Source organism: Chenopodium album, chromosome 8, assembly GCF_948465745.1.
Source record: "Chenopodium album chromosome 8, dcCheAlbu1.1, whole genome shotgun sequence".
Lineage (NCBI taxonomy): Eukaryota > Viridiplantae > Streptophyta > Magnoliopsida > Caryophyllales > Amaranthaceae > Chenopodium > Chenopodium album.
The window spans coordinates 31,383,262-31,402,976 of NC_137841.1; the positions used below are offsets into that span (position 1 = coordinate 31,383,262).

The following is a 19,715-nucleotide window of genomic DNA, read 5'->3' on the forward strand; positions in this document are numbered from 1 at the left end:
ACATGAAGGTTAGCACCAAACAACCACATAACATTTAGGCACGATGATGTAAAAAAAGTTCGCAACCTAGAGTCAAGATCTATGTTCAACTATTGGTCAAGCTTTGTGTGTCAAAAGGGTACCATGGTTAAGAGTTTGGACGCGTTAGCAAGACAACCTCCCTTGAGGGTGTATGCCAACGGGCGGCTCCGCGAGTTCGTGATGAAATCGAACTCGACTCCATCGTTTTGGGTGGATTTAATAACTTGGATGAACCCTTATTGCCATGAGCGTTTTTGGGTCGATAGAGCTTAAATCCCCCGGGGCTAAGACGCATGTAGAACACATACATTTTTTCAGAAAAATCGAAGGAATTCGACTGTGAGGAAAGAAAATAAGCCACCGGACTGATTTTAAGGCTGCCGTGACACGACAAAAATTCCCGTGTCATGGTACTGCGCACCGTCAGACGGTGCACTGTACTGTGAGACGACAGATTTTGCCGTGGCACGGCAGTCAGAAGATCTGACTGGTGCCCTGTTTTCCTTCGCACGCAACCAAGTTATCCAATTTTTCCTACGGGACAGACCTGAATGCGACGTTAAAACGTCTATGCAGATGCAAAAAATGCCAAATTAATCACAGGAATATTTTTTTTCAAGAATCTTTCAGGTCTCATCCACTCATCTTAATTAAATACCGATAACTGAAATCGATAAATAATCAAGAATCCTCCCCAGTGGAGTCGCCAAGTTGTAGGCGTCGCTCGAAGTGTGCCTACGTTAAAAGCATGTGTGAATATGCTTGACACTCATAGGAAGTGGGAATTGACATAATACGATTAGGGACAAGGAAAGTAGGGAGCCGCCAACAAGTTTTTAAGGAACTTGTAAACCGTTCACGGATCATAAGAGGCAACCACGAATAAGGGACAACGAAGGCAACAACGATTGACCCGTGAAGGTTACACCCCATTCATAATCCATGATATTACTAACTCCATATGGTTCGGAACCACGAAAGGAGGATCGGGGATGATGGTACGAAGTGAGTCTGGAGTCACATTCGCCCGTATTGGCCTCTACTCAATTCTTATATAGAAAAGCATTCCTGTGATCTCAAAGGCATACAAACAAAAATTCAATTTGCTCCAAACTATTATTATGCTAAATTGGTTGAATATTAATGCAACACATAATTCTAAAATATTGTGATCACTTGAATTAAGCAACAAGATTAAAAAGGATCCTAAACCGGTTGTCCAAATTATCTTATTAGGCGTGATTTTCAATTACATATTCCCTTTAACATGTAATATGGTGATCAATAAATATAATAGAACAAACATTAATATTGGAAACAATTTAATCACAATTCCAACAACATAAAATCGTTAGAAAAATAATAGAAATAAAGGGAACATGATTCTAACTTTGATTCTGTTTGTTTGCAACTACAAAATAATACACGAGTTAGTAACTTCAAGGATATAATAAAACAATAATTAAATTAAATTAAATAAAGTAGAGTTGATTTGGGGCCAAACCCTCAAACAGTTCTACCTCTCACGCCTTGGCTTAAGGACAGAACCACGAGTAAAGTATGGACTCCTTTGAGCACTTGAAGAAGGAATTTTGAAATGAAAAAGGGTAGGCTAGTGTTTAGGCTAAAGCAAAGAAGAGAGAAAAATAAATCAGAGAATTAATTAATGCCCCGTACATCAGAAATGAGGGGGTATTTATAGGGAAAATGTGCTGAGGGAGCACACGGAACCCTAAAATGATAAAAACCTTAAAAAGTATCCCGTGACACGGCAAAATGTACCGTGACACGGGAAATCCCACCGTCAGACGACAAACTTTCCCGTGACACGGTACATTTTTAGTGTGACGCGGGAAATTTTCAGACAACGGGAAAGAAAACGCATTAAGGGTTTACGCGGAAAAGAGACGGAATGTCCCGTGTCACGGCAGACTTCCCGTGTCACGGGAAATCCTACCGTCAGACGGGAAGGATTCCCGTGACACGGTGGCTGTCTACCGTGGCGCGGGAATTTCCTGCCCACTTTTCCGTCTAAATACATTTTTAACCCTAATTTCATTCGTCATTTTAAGTGTCGATTGATAATTTCGGGCCTTTTCTGACTTATTATTATTTGGGCTAAAATAAGAAAATAACCAAATAAAAATAAAAAAAGGTTTGGGCCAAAAATAAAAAAAGGTTTGGGCTAAAATTAAATAATAAGTCTAGGCTGAAATAAAAACTATGCTTTTACCAAACATCAAGACTAGTCCATGGACTGTTCAAAAATATGAATTTAATAAAATACGATTTTTTAAGCACTCTCGGGATTAAATACTGAACCCGACCAATAGTGGCGGTGAAAGGTTGTTCATCATCGGGTTTGGTTTTGGGGAGACATTTTTAGGTGTCTACAGAGATAATCCAAGAGTTGCTTTAAAGGAGTTGGGAAATCCCGGTGCATATAGGTTTGAAAGTGGGATTGCATTGCCAACAACATCGACAAATGATTTTGAGATAAGACCGACCATGATCACTTTGATTGAAAGAAGACAATTGAGTGGGGCTAAGATTGAGAGTCCGCTAAACCATCTTAAAGAGTTTGAGAAGTATTGCAACACTATCAAAGTGAATGGAGTTTCTCAAGAGTTCATTCGACTCAAGTTGTTCCCCTTCTCTCTCATAGGTCGAGCTTTGGAATGGTTAGACAAGGAGGTCAAGCCAAATTCTCTTAGAACATGGGATGAAGTTACTAAGGAATTCTTGTCTAGGTTTTACCCTCAAAAGAAAACGGCGTAGGCAAGAGCAATGATAAAAAGTTTCAAGCAAAAGCCTAGTGAGATCTTGTATGAAGGATGGGAAAGGTATAAGGAGTACCAAAGAGAATGTTCCCACCATGGCATCCTAACATATCAAATCATTCAAATTTTCTATAGAGGGTTGATTCCTCAAGGCAAATCGTGTCTTGATGCGGGAGTCGTAATAGAAGATGTGGTGCGCCATTACGTGGATTGGCAAGAAGGAGAAAGAGAGTCTTCAAGCAAGAATGGATCAACGGTTTACTCGGTTGATCACCTTAATGCCATCAACAATCTATCCTCTCAAATTGCAAGTTTGGGGAAGGAGATGACAACAATCAAGGCCAAGCTTGAAAGTGCAACTTCTAATGCACAAGGTCATCCCTCCAACATTAAAAGGAGAGGTACATCTTTTAACTATACTGCTCAATCTACTTCTAACAATATGCCCAATGGAAGCTTGTTTTGTGACAATTGTGGGTCTTATGACCATGATGCTTCTACTTGTTCAAATGGGTTTGAAAATCTTAATGATGGTGAGAATAATGAATGTGAACATGTGAATTTTGTCTCAAACAATAACAATGGTCAATGGTTTGGTGGACCGAGAAACTTTGGAAATAGAAATTCTCACCAACAAGGTGGATTTGATTACTATAACAATGGTAATTATAGGAATCAAGGAAACTAAAATTTATGAGGCAACTATAAAAACAAAGGTTATTAGGAATCAAAACCAAGGCCAAGGGTGTGGAAATCAAAGCCAATCTCAAAGATTTGGTGGCCAAGACCAAAATTATGGCAACAATCAAAATTGAGGCAATTGGAACAATTAAAATAGGGGAAAATTTCAAAACAATCAAAGGGGACCCTCACCCAGATTTGGTCCAAAGTCTCAAGGTGTTGTTGAAAAATCCTATTCTCAATTGTCCAAGTCCGATTTGGAGGAGATAAATGACAATCAAACAAAAATCTTGAACACCTATACGGCGGTGAGCGATAAGAAATTTAATAAGATCATGACACATAACAAAATGCTTGAGACAAAAATTACCCAACTAGAAATCACTTTGAAAGATTGTGCTACTCCTTCTTCATTTCCTTTTCAAGGAGTTAATCCAAAGAAACTGGTTTATTCCATCACCACAAGGAGTGGAAGAGATCTTGAAGAGAGAGTTTCTAGGGATTGTGAGGAGGAGAAGAAGAAGAGTGTTTCAAGTGAGCAAAAAGAGGAAGATGTGTCAAGAGATTTGAGCAAAGAAGAGAGGCATGAGAAAAAGAAGAGTGATGAGAGAGAGCAAGAGGAAGTGAGAAAACCCAACCTTCCCTATCCCCAAAAGTTTATGAGGAACAAACTAGATGAATAATTTGGGAGATTTCTTGATATGTTGAAGGAGGTCCATCTTTCTATCCCTCTTACCGAAGCCATGACCAGAATGCCTAGATATTCCAAGTTCCTTAAGGATATCTTGAGTGGCAAGAGAGATTATAATGATATAGATTTGGTGGAGCTTGGTGAATGTTGTAGTGCCTTTATTCACAATGACCTCCCCAAGAAGATGAATGATCCGGGTAATTTCTCCATTCCTTGCAAAATCAAGAGTAACATGTTTCAGAATGCTTCATGTGATTTGGGTGCTAGTGTGAGCATAATGCCCTTCTCGGTCTTCAAGAAGCTAAAGCTAAGAGAACTTCTTCCTACCAACATGACTTTGCAATTGGCCGATAGGTCTATCAAGTTTCCCAAGGGAAGAGTTGAGGATGTTCCCCTAGTGATAGGTGGTTTTACAATCTCCGTTGATTTCATTGTGCTTGAAATAGAAGAAGATGACCACATTCCTATTATCTTAGGGAGACCGTTCCTAGCTACTTCGGGAGCTTTGATTGATGTTAAGGGAGGTCGAATAACCTTGAGGGTTGGTAACAAGAAAGAGAGTTTTGAGCTAAAACCATTGCATGAGTCTTTATCCCTTGTGAAAGAAATCAAGACTGATGATTCCCATCGTTCTTTTGATAATGTGTATGTGATTGATTCTTCATCTAACAATATTCATGATATTTTAGGTGATGTGCTTATGAGTTTTGATTGCATGAAAGTTAGTGAAGAAAAGTAGGAGCTTCCAAAGGCTATGAACTAAGAGGAGTTCGAAATTCCTCATTGGTTTGAGCACTACCCTCGAGAGGAAGAGGAGTATTCCATGGAGGTAGATGGTGCAAAACCGTCTACGAAAAGAAAAAAAATCAAGAAAAAAGCAAGAGCTTCGAAGAAGAAGAGAATGAGATTGAAAATGAGAAATGAAAAGATGGTTTTTGATGTGCAAGCTAGTGAAGTTTTGTCAAGCAACAACGAGAGGTTGCTTGGAAATGAAGGAGAAGTTGTTCTTTCCGCCACTTTGAAGAAGGTGGTGTTCCTTGATCCTTAGTGATTTGGAGGAAGGGTCGAGCTAAGGACCTTAAGCAAGCGCTTCCTAGTAGGCAACCCGGAGATTTCTAACCTTTTCTTTAGATTTCAACTATTCTTAATTTTCTTCCTTTTAGCTTCTTTTATTTTCTTTCACTTGTTTTTACTTTGGATTTATATGTTGAATTCTTGGTGTTGGATTACATCAAGTGGAACGAGCAATGGAATAGTGTTTTGCGAGTTTTGATATGCTTTATGTTCAATTTTATTGAAATTTTAAGGTAAAAGGGGTAAGAATTGTTAGGATGGTAAGTTAGGAAATTTGTGCTTAAGTTTGAAGAAATAAGAACTTGGTGAGTTCATCGTGGTGGTACCATAATTTGGGGTGTTGAACCCACATTTTTCTCATTTAGAAACTTATCGTTATACTGGGGTCATAAATCCCGGAATGATAGTTGTCAATGTATTCACGCATGAACGCACCAAGAAAAGAGGCAAGAAGAACAGCAGGTGGCGCGGGCGTGCCTTGCACTTGCGCGGGCGCGGGCGACAGCGCGCTGCCAGGCCGCGGGGCCGCGCACCCTTGTCGTGCCTTTCTTTTTCTTCTTTCTTCCATATTTTCCCTCATTTAACTTTCATCCTCATTTTCTCACGAGCATACCCCTTTAAACCTCACCAAAACCGCACCCTCACTCTACACACATTCATCAAATTTTCACTCAAATTTAACTAAATTTCCATCACAATTCATCAAATCCTTTTGTAATTCATCAAATTTTAACAAATTCATACAACATTTAACCCATAACATCCACCATTCTCTCTCCTCCATTTTTGAAGCTTAATTGGGGTTTTTCTTGTGAGTGGAAATTGGTGGCTAAGGATTGCTCTAATTTGCTTCTTGTATGGTATAATCATCTACTCTTATTCTTAACTGCTTTATTATACCATATTATTGCATGTTTTAATAATTCATGGGCATGAATAATAGTAGTATGAATTTTGACGGTTTTGATGTTTTAATTTGGATTTTTGGTTGGTTATTTGTGATGAATAATGGTTGTTTATTGCTTACATTATATTATTTTTATAGCAAAATTGATCATTATTGTTGAGAGTTGTTGTGATCGGATTTTTTGTACAGGTGTTTTGTTGATAATGTTGAGCCTTGGTTCTTGATTTCTTTGAGCTTGGTATATGATTTGAAAGCATTTGGTGACTTGAATTGGTGATAATTGTTTGTATTTGGGATTGCTCATCTTTGGTAGCAAATTGTTGCTTGTTGGTTTCGATTAAGGAGTTTGATTGAAATATTCAAGATTGTAGGTTGGAGTTTCTTTGGTGATTGTGGTGTTTTGAGTTGCTACATTTGAAAATCATCATATCTAAACACATCTAAAGCCTTTTCAAGAAACGTAAAACCAATAAAGGGCCCGCTCCTTCTCCATCTACCTCACAACAACGACAACCTAGCCTATACCCAAACTTAGAATTACCGACCCAATCCAAAAAGCTAGAAACTCCAAGCTAAAAGCTAACCGTTCCCTCAAGCCTTCCCGTCACTATTTTCAATCAGATATGATTAAATTAGTGATTGATGAAGACTTGAGGGAGTTGATCAACAACCTTCGCATGGGGTCATTTGTGAACCGGAGCTTCCGTACATATATTCAACCAACTTTGGAGTTCTTGGCCACATTTGATCTTGTGGTGGTCGAGGGTGATGCCTATCGTGTCCAATGTTAACTCTTCAACATTTAATTCGACCAATCTTTGGAAGATTTTAATGCGGCTCTTGATTTTGATCTAAATTCTGATAATTTGGATCCCGAGCACTTCTTCAACAATGAGTATGATCAGAATTACTGGTGGGATGATATTTCTGGTTGCGGTGACATTGTGACCCGCTGTGCCAAGATAAGTATGAAAGGAATGGTGTCCTTCGAACAAGTATATTATTTTGATGGCGGGTTCAGAATTATTAGAAAGCTAATATATTCAGTAAGGTCAAGTGATCGGAATGCCTGGGTGGAGGCTGCTTCCGATCAGTAATATTAATATAATTAATATTACAGCTTAATCTTGACTGAACCCTTCGGGTCACACCCAGGCAAAATATAAGAACTGACTCGACGAATTAATTCGGAATAAATTAATTCGTCGCCCGAGTGTTAAATATTTAGACGTCGGAAATTCGAGCTTAGAGCGTCAAAACCGAGCTTCGGAAGTTGAGTCAAAAATAATAAAAAGACGAGACGACAAATTAGTAATAAATAAACAATGACCAAAAAACCCCTAGCATCGAAATCCTGAGTGCTAGGGGATTAGCCGAGCTAGCAGCCCGCACCATGTGCGAGACATGCAAGCAAGGCGTGGCTAGCAGCCCGCACCATGTGCGAGGCATGCTAGCACAGCACGGCCAGCAGCCCGCAAGCAGTGCGTGGCGTGCTAGCGTGCGCTGCTGTTAGCAGGCCACACATGTGCGTGGCTAGCTAGCAGCGCCCTCGGCATCAGCAGCCTGCACTGATGTACGTGGGCGTGCTGGGCCGAGCTGGCAGCAACTAGCAGCCCGCATGGTGCAAGGCTAGCTGGGCCGTGGGCCTAGGTCGGGTAGAAAGGGGAAGCTAGTAAGTATGCTTTCTTTTTGGTGTGGACAAGTGTCACAAGGAGAGGAAGGAGTGGGGAGCAAGTATGGTCCCCTCCTCTCCAAGTGGTCCATACTCCTCTTTACATATGAATAGGACAATTGTTGATTTATTACTTGCTTATATATTTAATTTAATTTAGCTTTAAATTAATTTGTGTAATTTCATAAATCCCACATTGATGGGATAGAAATTCCCATTCATACTTTCCTCTATAAATACCAACCTTGGGATTTGGAGTAAATTGCTTGAGTGGGAGTTAGAAAGAGCATTCCATATTTTGGAAAAACTCTTAAACTCCATTAACACTTGGGTTTTGGTCGGACCTTGCTAACTCCAAGGTAGCGGACCTAAAAAGTCATGTTTCGTCCTTAGTGGGTGGATACCGTTGGAGGCACGACATTTGCGGTGCTCAAGGCTTTCAATTAAGAGCCCGTTTTTAGAGGGCGAAGCTCGCTTCAAGGGTATGATTCGTTCTTCCTTTTCTTGTGTTTATTTATTTATTTATGCTTTATGGTTTTATTAATTACGAGTCGAACTCATCAAACCCCAACAGCGGTATCGGAGCCCGCTCGTTTATTTTTCTAATCATGTTTTTTAAGGTTTATTTTGGCTTATTTTTCTTGTTGATTATGTGGGTGATTATTTGCATTATTTTCTATATTTTCACATAATTGCAAACTAATTGCTTTTTAGTGTGAAAATTTATGTTTTGAGGCTTCCTAAGTGTTAAAGATTCAATCTTTATTTGTGATAAGTGATTGAAACTTTAAAAACCACTAAATTCCATGTTATTTTGTGTTAAACTTTGTTGTTTTAATTATTTAGAGTTGATTGGAAACATAAAGTTTCAATTTTTGTGATAGAAATTTGGTTATCTTCATGTTGGAAGATATAATTTTCAAAGATTCACAAAATTTAGATGTTGGAATTTTCATTTGAACATTAAAGTTCATATTTTTCCAACTTCCCCTTACTTTGTCAAATTCTCAAGTTTAATTTAAATTGATTAAATTAAAAGTGAGATATTGCCTCAACTTTGTTATTGCACCAAGCTAAACCAATTTAATTAAGAATGGTTCTTGGAATTATTTTGGTTATTTGCACTTTGAAATTTTATTAAGTTAGAATTGTTTAAAATTTTTATTTTTTGCTCATTAAGTTAGTTCTAAAATTAATTTAGAATTAATTAATTATGTCTCGCGAAATGGGATCAAATCCCGAGGCCATGGCACGCAAAACGAGGCAAAGAACCACCCTTGGCTAGCTGGGCTGCATAGCAGCCCGCATGTGGCTGCCAAGGTGGCTGCCCCACCTTGCGTGGGGCCACACGCGCGGCAGCAGCACACGGCCGCAGAAGCCACGCACCAGCAGCCATGGCTATGCGTGCGCGTGCGTGCGGCTGTGGCAGCAGCCCATGGCTGCTTGCCGCGGGCCGTGTGTGCGGAGTTTTTTTTGTGTGCATATGCTTGGTGCGGTGAGGTGAATAGCCGTAGTATGCTTGGTTTGCATGAGCCGCGATTATTCAAGTTTCCTTGGCAAAACGCTTAAAGCGTAAGCCACTTAAAATGTGGTTGGCTTAATATTGCTTATTTTGCTGTTTTATTTATTTTAATTAATTTTGTTTATTTTAATTAAAATTTTGGGAGGCTAGGCCTCGGTTTTGAGCGGCGTTGGCAAAATTTTATTTTGACAAGTTTGGGTGCTACCGACTTAATTAATGGGATTAATTAAGGGAAATGCGGAATTTAGTGGAAGCTTCAATTAATTAATGACGTCAAATTACATAATCGGTTAAACAACTTTGACTAGTTTTAATATGGCGTGTTAATCGGATTAACCACCTAGATTAGTTTTAAAACATGTGAATTATTCGTTAGATGCATGTTTAGGTTTTCTTTATGTTGCGATGATTAGTTAAGTTCACTTAAATCAACCAACATAGAAATCATAGGTCCCTAATAATATTGAGTCAAACTTGTCTTTCCAAAACAACACTTACCAACCGAACGAGGGTGATGGTAGGCTACGCCAAAGCGAGGTGCCATCACTTCTCCAAGGCTCATAAGGCACACCGGGTGTGCACGTTGGTTTTGGTTTAACTCATCGGTATGAGTGAGGAGTCCTCACATACCGTGGCAAAAGAGATACATCGTCAAAGATGAATTAGATGCGACGATTGTCTAAGCAAGAGTGGCTTAGAGCCATTAGCAAGGCAATGCTTACCCTAGAAGATTGAGTGTTAAGGCAAGCCAAAGCATGCTTAACCACTCTTTGTTTTTTCGGATCTTGGAATCGCCTTATTTTCACAAAATAGGGACAATTTTACGTGTAAATAAGACGTTGAATAAGTATTGAAAATTTGCATGAATAAAATTCAATCTTATTTAAGTAATTTTGAATGGTTTTTCATTAAAGTTCTTTCAGTTGTAGAATCATGTCTTCAACCTCAAACAACCAGTTTTCATTACGCTCAATTCTCGACAAGGAGAAGTTGAGTGGTACCAATTTCTTTGATTTGCAAAGGAATTTGCGCATCATTCTTATGAAAGAACCAAAAGAGTATGTCCTTGATGAGGAAATGCCCGAGGCTCCCAATAAGGAGGTAACTCAAGCAGCCCTTAACCGATGGCAAGTAGCCGATCGGGATGTCAAGTGCATAATGCTAGCCACTATGTCTCCTGAACTTCAGAAAACCTTCTTCGAGAAGGAATCGGCCTATGATATTATTTCAGAGTTACAGAATATGTTTCAAGAACAGGCTCGAACTGAAAGGTTTGAAACCCACAGGCAGATCCTTGAGACTAAGCTTAAGAAAGGAGAGCCAGTCAGCCCACATGTGCTCAAAATGATCGGATTATTTGAGAACATGGGAAGGCTTGATGCGGGGTATTCAATTGAAATGGCTATTGACATCATTCTCCATTCCCTTCACAAAGGCTATGACCAGTTCAAGATGAACTACAACATGCATAGCATGGAGAAAACCCCCACCGAGCTTCATGGGATGTTGAAGCAAGCTGAGCAGATGCTCAAGGATGAGGGAAGGCATGATATTCTAATGATTAAGAAGGGCAAGCCATTCAAAAGGGCGGGCAAAAAGAAGAAGGGCTTCAAGGGGAAAGGAAAGAAGAACTTTCCGCCTAAGCCGAAAGGTACCAAAGACAACAAGGAGAAAAAGGTAGCATCTTCTAACTCTGATTTCGAATTCTTCTATTGTAATAAGAAGGGACATTGGAAGAGAGACTGCCTTAAATTCAAGGAAGATAAGAAGAACGGAACCGTTGCTTCTACATCAGGTATTTACGTTATAGACGTTAACTTCACTAGCTCGGCTTTATGGGTATTAGATATCGGATGTGGCTCACACCTTTGTTCCGATTCACAGGCACTAAGGAACACTAGGAGGCTAGCGAAGGGAGAGATCGAGCTCCGGGTAGGAAATGGAGCAAGGATTGGTGTTATATTCGTAGGATCTCTTAGTTTGTCTTTGCCCACAGGGCTAGTTTTGGAACTTAACAATGTTTATTGTGTTCCCAACATTACCAAAAACATCATTTCAATTTCGGCGTTGGACGCCAAAGGTTTTGAATTTCGAGTTAAGGACCAATCATGTTCATTTTATCTCGATAATGTTTTATATGGTACGACACATTCAGAAATTGGTCTTTATGTGTTATCTCTAGACAAAGAAATTATAACGTTAATAATCCTGCAAAGAAAGCTAAGACTACACCGTCTAGTCAAACTTACTTGTGGCACTGTCGTCTTGGCTACATTAACATCAAACGCATCAAGAAGCTTCTTCAAGAAGGTATTCTTGACTCATTTGATTTAGAATCATTTGAGAATTGCGAAAGATGTTTATTAGGCAAGATGATAAATCAACCATTCTCCAAGTTAGGAGAAAGGGTCGGTGACTTGTTGGGACTAATACACACCGATGTATGCGGGCCAATGAGTACACCCGCAAGGAATGGTTATCGGTATTTCATGACCTTCGCGGAAGACTATAGTAGATATAGTTATGTCTATCTAATGTCGCACAAATCTGAATCGTTTGATAAATTCAAGGAAAACCAACTCGGCAAGAAAATCAAAGCGCTTCGATCGGATCGAGGTGGCGAATATTTGAGCCAAGAATTCTTTGACCATCTGAAAGAACATGGAATACTTTCAGAGTTGACACCTCCGGGAACTCCTCAATGGAATGGAGTATCTGAAAGGAGGAATCAAACCCTGTTAGACATGGTCCGATCGACTATGAGTCTTAGTGAACTTCCAATCTCTTTCTAGGGATATGCAATTTTAACTGCGGCACTTACACTGAATCGTGCTCCGTCAAAGGCAGTGGAAAAGAATCCATATGAATTATGGACAAATAAACCTCCAAGGTTGTCTTTTCTCAAGATTTGGGGATGCGAAGCATATGTCAAGAAACTCATTTCTGACAAACTTCATCCAATATCTGACAAGGTTTACTTTGTGGGTTATCCAAAAGAAACCAAAGGGTATTACTTCTACAACAAATCCGAGAACAAAGTGTTTGTTGCTCATGATGGTGTCAATTTGGAGAAGGAGCATCTCTCCAAAATGACAAGTTGGAGGAAAATCGAACTCGACGAAGTTCGAGAGGACGAGCAACAAGGACAAGTTGACAATCAAAGTGCTCACGAAGCATCTGTTGACATTGGTCAAAATCAAAATATGCAAAGTAAAACCGACAATGCAAATGCTCAGTCCATCACCCTACGTAGGTCAACTTGGCCAAAATCTCAACCTGATAAATATCTCGGTGTTGTATTAACCGAAGATCAGGACATCCTAGTAGTGGATGGAGATGAGCCGGCAACCTACAAGCAAGCTATGACGAGCCCCAACTCTGCAAAATGGCAAGCGGCCATGAAATCCGAAATGGATTCCATGTTTGAAAATCAAGTATGGGACTTGGTTGATTTACCCGTAGGTTACACACCTATCGGATGTAAATGGATTTTCAAGATGAAAACCGACAAAGATGGAAATGTATTCATTTACAAAGCAAGGCTGGTAGCAAAAGGTTACAGGAAAATTCACGGCGTTGATTATGATGAAACCTTTTCTCCAGTAGCTATGCTTAAGTCCGTTCGAATTCTTCTAGCGATTGCTGCATATTACAATTATGAAATATGGCAGATGGACGTCAAAACCGCCTTCCTCAATGGAATTTTGGAAGAAACTGTGTACATGACTCAGCCTGAAGGTTTTTTCGACCAGAACAATCCTAAGAAGGTATGCAAGCTTAAGAAGTCCATTTATGGATTAAAGCAAGCAAGCAGAAGTTGGAATCTGTGATTTGATGAAGCCATCAGTAAGTTTGGTTTTATCAAGAATCCAGATGAGTCTTGTGTTTACAAGAATGTCACTGGGAGTGACATCGCCTTTCTAGTCTTATATATCGATGAAATTTTGCTCATTGGAAATAGCATTCCGTTGTTAGAGTATGTAAAGGCTTGGCTCGGGAAATGTTTTTCAATGAAAGACTTGGAAGAGGCTCAGTACAAACTAGGTATCAAGATCTATAGGGATAGATCAAAGAGGATGATAGGAATGAGTCAAAGTACTTACATCGATAAGGTACTAGCTCGATTCCAAATGGAAGGAGCCAAGAGAGGGCACCTACCCATGTCACATGGCATAACCTTAAGCAAGAAGCAGTGTCCAAAGACACCTGATGAGCAAGAAAGGATGAGTCGTATTCCATATGCTTCGCTTATTGGATCGATCATGTATGCCATGATATGTACTAAGCCAGATGTATCGTATGCCTTGAGTGCTACGAGCCGATACCAATCAGACCCAGGAGAGGCGCATTGGACTGCAGCCAAGAATATTCTGAAGTACCTGAAAAGGAACAAGGATAAATTCCTGGTCTATGGCGGTAAAGATGAATTGGTTGTTGAGGGATATACCGACGCAAGCTTCCAGACAGATAGAGACGACTTCAAGTCACAATCCGGATACATAGAACTGAAGGCGAGTACTTGGCAGCGTCTAAGGCAGCCAAGGAGGCAGTTTGGATTCGCAAGTTCATTGATGAACTTGGTGTTGTACCCTCCATCAAGGGTCCAATAGACCTCCATTGTGACAACAATGGAGCTATTGCTCAGTCTGGAGAGCCACGAGAACATCAGAAGGTTAAACATGTCAAGAGGCGATGTCACATGATTCGAGAATGGAAGACAGAGGGTGAAATCAGAATTTTCAAAGTGGGAACGGATGACAATGTAGCCGATCCACTTACTAAACCCTTGTCTCAAGTGAAGCACAACAAACACATTGAGGCAATGGGAATCAAGCATGTCGCGAACTGGCTTTGATTTTCATATTATAGTGTTTAATTAAATTTTGGACAATGTTAATGTAAAGCACTATGATGAACCATTCAGTTTTTGGAGTAATTAAAATTTTTCATGCTATTTAATTCACTCCGTCTCTATTTAATTGTGGTTTAGAATTAAATAATGAGTCCATTCGATTTTAATAAATATTCAAAATAGGGTATCAAGTCAACGACTTAGATAAAGAAACTTCTATTAAGTGAACATTGAATATTTTAATCGAAAATTATCCGTAATCAAGGTCATATTTTTTGTGGACGATTAATGACCATTAGAGATTAGTGTGTAGTATGATTTATAGCACCGTTTCTTGTGCTATGAGAATATAAATCATTTGCACAGGTATTGGTTTAGAATCATACTAGATCGACCCATGAGAATACTTTAAGAGATTTGAAATCGTCATAAGTATTTTTCTCATTATTACTATCAGAACTCTTTTCCTTGACCATGAGTAGTGGGAGGTCTCTTGTTTGAGTACTAGTCCTCTTTGGTATCCGCCAAACGTCTGCCGTAACTAGGGATTATAACGACAGATATCGGGCGGCTAGGTCCTCTTAGTAAGAGAAGCTACATTACAAGACTGGAAATGTCCCCCTACTAACAATAGGGAACATGTCTAGTTGTTTCCAAGGCCTCTTGAAGAGCGAGATTGTGAAAATGCATGGCCGTTCTCAGATTGATTTTAGAAATCATCTGCTTATTGACAGTCAAACTCGGATTTCGAGAAACACTTCTGGATGTAACAGAGATGACGAGTAATCTTACTGTGTATTTCATAAAGAGACATGAAGAGACATAGGAAAGGGGCTATACACTAAATGCACACTTGCCCGGAAGGACAAGTGGGAGATTAAAAGGAATAGCGTCCTTCGAACAAGTGTATTATTCTAGTGGCGGGTTCAGAATTATTAGAAAGCTAATATATTCAGTAAGGTCAAGTGATCGGAATGCTTGGGTAGAGGCCGCTTCCGATTAGTAATATTAATATAATTAATATTACAGCTTAATCTTGATTGAACCCTTCGGGTCACACCCAAGCAAAATATACGAACAGACTCGACGAATTAATTTGGAAGAAATTAATTCGTCGCCCGAGTATTAAATATTTGGACGTCGGAAATTCGAGCTTAAAGCGTCGAAAGTCGAGTAAAAAATAATAAAAAGACGAGACGATAAATTAGTAATAAATCTAGAATGACCAAAATACCCTAGCATCGAAATCTTGAGTGCTAGGGGATTAGCCGAGCTAGCAGCCCGCACCATGTTCTAGACATGCTAGCAAGGCGTGGCTAGCAGCCCGCACCATGTGCGAGGCATGCTAGCACAACACGGCCAGCAGCCCGCAAGCAGTGCGTGGCGTGCTGGCGTGGGCTGCTGCTAGCAGCCTACACATGTGCGTGGCTAGCTAGCAGCGCCCTCGGCATCATCAGCCCGCACTGATGTGCGTGGGCGTGCTGGGCCGAGCTGGCAGCAGCTAGCAGCCCGCACGGTGCGAGGCTAGCTGGGCCGTGGGCCTAGGTCGGGTAGAAAGGGGAAGTTAGTAAGTATGCTTGCTTTTTGGTGTGGACAAGTGTCACAAGGAGAGGAAGGAGTGGGGAGCAAGTATGGTCCCCTCCTCTCCAAGTGGTCCATACTCCTCTTTACATATGACTAAGACACTTGTTGATTTATTACTTGCTTATATATTTAATTTAATTTAGCTTTAAATTAATTTGTGGAATTTCATGAATCCCACATTGATGGGATAGAAATTCCCACTCATACTTTCCTCTATAAATACCAACCTTAGGATTTGGAGTAAAGTGCTTGAGTGGGAGTTAGAAAGAGCATTCCATATTTTGGAAAAACTCTTAAACTCCATTAACACTTGGGTTTTGGTCGGACCTTGCTAACTCCAAGGTAGCGGACCTAAAAAGTTGTGTTTCGTCCTTTGTGGGTGGATACCGTTGGAGGCATGACATTTGCGGTGCTCAAGACTTTCAAGTAAGAGCCCGTTTTGAGAGGACGAAGCTCGCTTCAAGGGTATGATTCGTTCTTCCTTTTCTTGTGTTTATTTATTTATTTATGCTTTATGGTTTTATTAATTACGAGTGGTTGCTTGGGTCGGGGTTGTTTCCGCGGTGAGTCGTACTCACCAAACCCCAACAAAGTAAGGTATAACAACCACGTCTCCGGGTTCTCCATAGGCTATAGGGATATTCTGTGTTCTCGAAGCAAGAATTGGGAAAGATAAACCAACTAGAACTTTGGATTTTATGGGTGGCCACTCGAGCGGATCACCGGGGTTGCCTAAACTTGGGGTACACTTTTGCGAGATATTGCCAAGGGTTGCAAGGTAGGAATTCCGGCGAGATCCCTTGTGGGAGCATGGTCACTAGGCTCGTGACCAATCTTGATCTAGGGCATTATTTGCCATCTTGCACTCCGGTGGGGGATGATGATTCTCTTTACCTCGACGTCAAGCAATTAAAGAAAATCCATTTCCTGACGAAGAATGATGATTATGAGGTATTTGAGTGGCTAAGGGACAATGAGCATTGGTGCTATTTCCCTAACCCTTCCTTGACTTCTCTCCACCAAGAGAATGTTGCAAACATTTGGCATGTCCCCATTAGTCACCGCCCGCCCTACTTCGATGATGATGAAGAAATGGGTGAAGAAGACGAGTCGCCTCACAACAACAACAACAACAACAACAACATCAAGAGCAACATCATCAATATGCTAGCTCCGACTTGGATGCTCTTAGTGCTCAAATGAAGGCCATGCAAATCCGGTTGGAGGGCATGTACTATCAGGATTTTGAGGCCCTTTATTCCCATATGAGAGGGGTTTCGGAGATGCAACAAGTTATCTTTCTACAACAACAACACTTATATGATGCGGGTGTCAACCGAGGAGAAATCACTCCCCCGGTTAACTACCCTTACTTTCCACCCCAATATGGTCCTCTACCATCTTTTGGGGGTGATGTGGTACCTACGTACCCATATTAGCAAGGACCCCCGGGGTCCAACACCGAGACTCGCTCATTCCCCGTTGAACACGGTAACTACGATTACCGTGTTCCCGGTGGGAGCGATTATAGGGTTGATCCTAACTACCCCATGTACACCCCGATCATCTACTACCGCTCGCTTTGCCCGAGCAATTCACTCCCCTTGCCCCTTGGCAAAAAGTTAAATTTCGGGGGCATTATGGTTGGCCACTCGGTTACACCGGGTGATGGGATCCTCATGGTCCCCCATCCGGGTTTTCCTATAATGGGGATGACAATGATGGCTCCGAACCGAGTGGTAGTAGTTGTTAGTTCCCCTCATTTTTTTGCTTTGTTCCTCCATCCTTTGTCTTATGTGTACTTGCTTTGTATTGTCGGGATGTTGAGATGTATCTTTGTTTCGCTTGGGGGAATTTTTCCTTTTCTTAGGGGTCTTGTCTCGCTGGGCAATTTGTTGTTGAAACTAACCTTGCTTGTCTTGATTATTTGCATTTTAATCTCATTCTTGATCCTACTTTTATGATGTTTGCTCATTTTTTATCTTGTTGTTGTTGTGATGATGATGTGTGTTTGCTCCCATGAATCCAAAACCTAAAAATCCAAATCCCATGAATCCAAACCCCCCTTTAATCTAAATTTTGTAGTTTAGTATTTTGGTTGCTTAGTTAGTTGTTTAGTTAGTTTTTTAGTTCTTATTTTCTTATTTTTGTTTTCTTGATAGTTTAGTTTTGCTTATTTGTGCTTTTATTTTTTTTCCTTTTCATTTTCTTTTCTTTTCTTTTGTTTTAAAGTTACTAACTGTTTTCTTTGTCTTTAGTTTTCTTTTCCATTTTTGTTCTCACATGGCTTTGATGATGATGCTTTGATTTTTGGAGTTTCATTAGGTGGTTAATTCTTCACCTTACTTTTTAGCATTGCTTTGAAGGCGGTGAGATCTTTCTTATTTCCCTTTATTCTCTTTAATTTTCTTGGATGCATAGTTTAGGATTAGCTTTAGGAAAAGTTGAATGGTTCAAGGATGGATGCTTTAACACCTAGAGTGTTTGGGATTATTGACAATGTTTTCATTTGATCACTTGTTTGTCGATTGGGAATTACATGTTCTATTTGCATATTCGTTCCATTATTTAATTTCCTTCTTTTCCTTTAACTATGTTTTTCCTTTTCTCTTTTCTTTTATTTTCTTTTCTTTTTCTTTTTTTTTGTTTTTGGATTTGGGTATGATTTTGAGGCTTTACTTGTCATCTTTTTGTTCTTCTTTTTGAATTGGACTATATACAACCGATTTTGGCTTTTGAATGAATATCTTCCTAAATGGTATGGGTATGCACGGTTTGAGAATATGCTTGGTTGACTATAGGATAGGTGTATGCTAAGGTAGCATGTTCTAGAACTAGGAGGATCATGAAACCGGATTCTACTTGTTTGTGGCATGTTGGTAGTTGCTTCCTATGGTCGATTTGAAACCTATAATGAGTTTTTGTTACATCCATGTGAGGTTCTTAATTTTTCAAGCCTTCTACATATCTTGCATGAGTGATATGTATCCTTGACTATTGTGGACCTACTCTTGCATCTTGACTCATAATTCTCAAACACGAGACCGAACCGTCTAGGGAGGACAAAGGCATCTTTTAGGGGTGGTAATTTTTCTTTTTCCAGGTATAAATCTTCTTTTTTTTCAGTTCCTTGGGTTTACATTTGCCCTCTTGCTAACCATTTGAGCCTTTTCCCTTATGTTTAAGCAACATCTTTAGAATTTTGAGCCTTTTGTTTCTTTTTGTTCCATTTTTGGTTTTTGTGAAGCAAATGGTCTTATTTTTGGAGTTTGTGGTTTATAAGGTTGGATTTTGGTTCTATTTGTAAGCAAGCTTGTAATTTGTGTATATTTTGTGAATAGTGGAAAATGTATGATAAAAAAGCCGTACAAAGTAAAAAAAGGCAAGGACATAATAAATGCAAAGTTGTAAAGGCCATCCAAAGTTAAAAAAAGGCAAGGACAATTGCTTTGAAGTTCTGCATAAAAAAGAAATGGAAAAAGTTGAAAATGAGAAAATTCAAAATTATTTTGATGTGATTCTTTTCCCTTTTCAAGCGTTGAGGACAATACTTCCTTTAATCTTAGGGGAGAAGCGTTTATGCTTTTTGTATATATGATTGTGATTATGGCTTTGAATAAGCTTGGGGGAGTTAGTTTTTTTTTGTTTGGTGACTACAATTGATTGTGATTCCAAGAAAGGGCCCATTCTTTGCTTCACTATGAGGGATACCACCAAATTTTAATATTTTAGCCTACCCCTAACCCTTTTTCCCTTTACGTTACAACCATGGGAAAGACCTTTCGACCTAGAGGTTGAGTCAAATTTCGAGGGAGGGCATTAGTAAAGAAATTTACCATGTTGAACATGAAGGACTTCAAAAGCCTTTTGACCCATATGTATAAATCTAAGTACAAGTTTTAACTAGGTATAAGCTAGGCTAAATACCAAG

General features: G+C 39.7%; 1 protein-coding gene and 1 non-coding gene across 2 annotated transcripts; one reads left to right on the top strand and one right to left on the bottom strand.

The window, feature by feature from the left end:
* Positions 1 to 2,801: 2,801 nt before the first annotated feature.
* LOC145557069 (small nucleolar RNA R71) lies at positions 2,802 to 2,903 on the bottom strand. The gene has a single exon (XR_014092145.1). It is a non-coding gene; the product is annotated as a small nucleolar RNA R71 (small nucleolar RNA).
* Positions 2,904 to 4,225: 1,322 nt separating this feature from the next.
* On the top strand, positions 4,226 to 4,912 carry LOC145642904 (uncharacterized). The gene has a single exon (XM_081694064.1). It carries the CDS (start codon positions 4,226 to 4,228, stop codon positions 4,910 to 4,912), a length of 687 nt encoding a protein of 228 aa, XP_081550190.1.
* Positions 4,913 to 19,715: the final 14,803 nt, after the last annotated feature.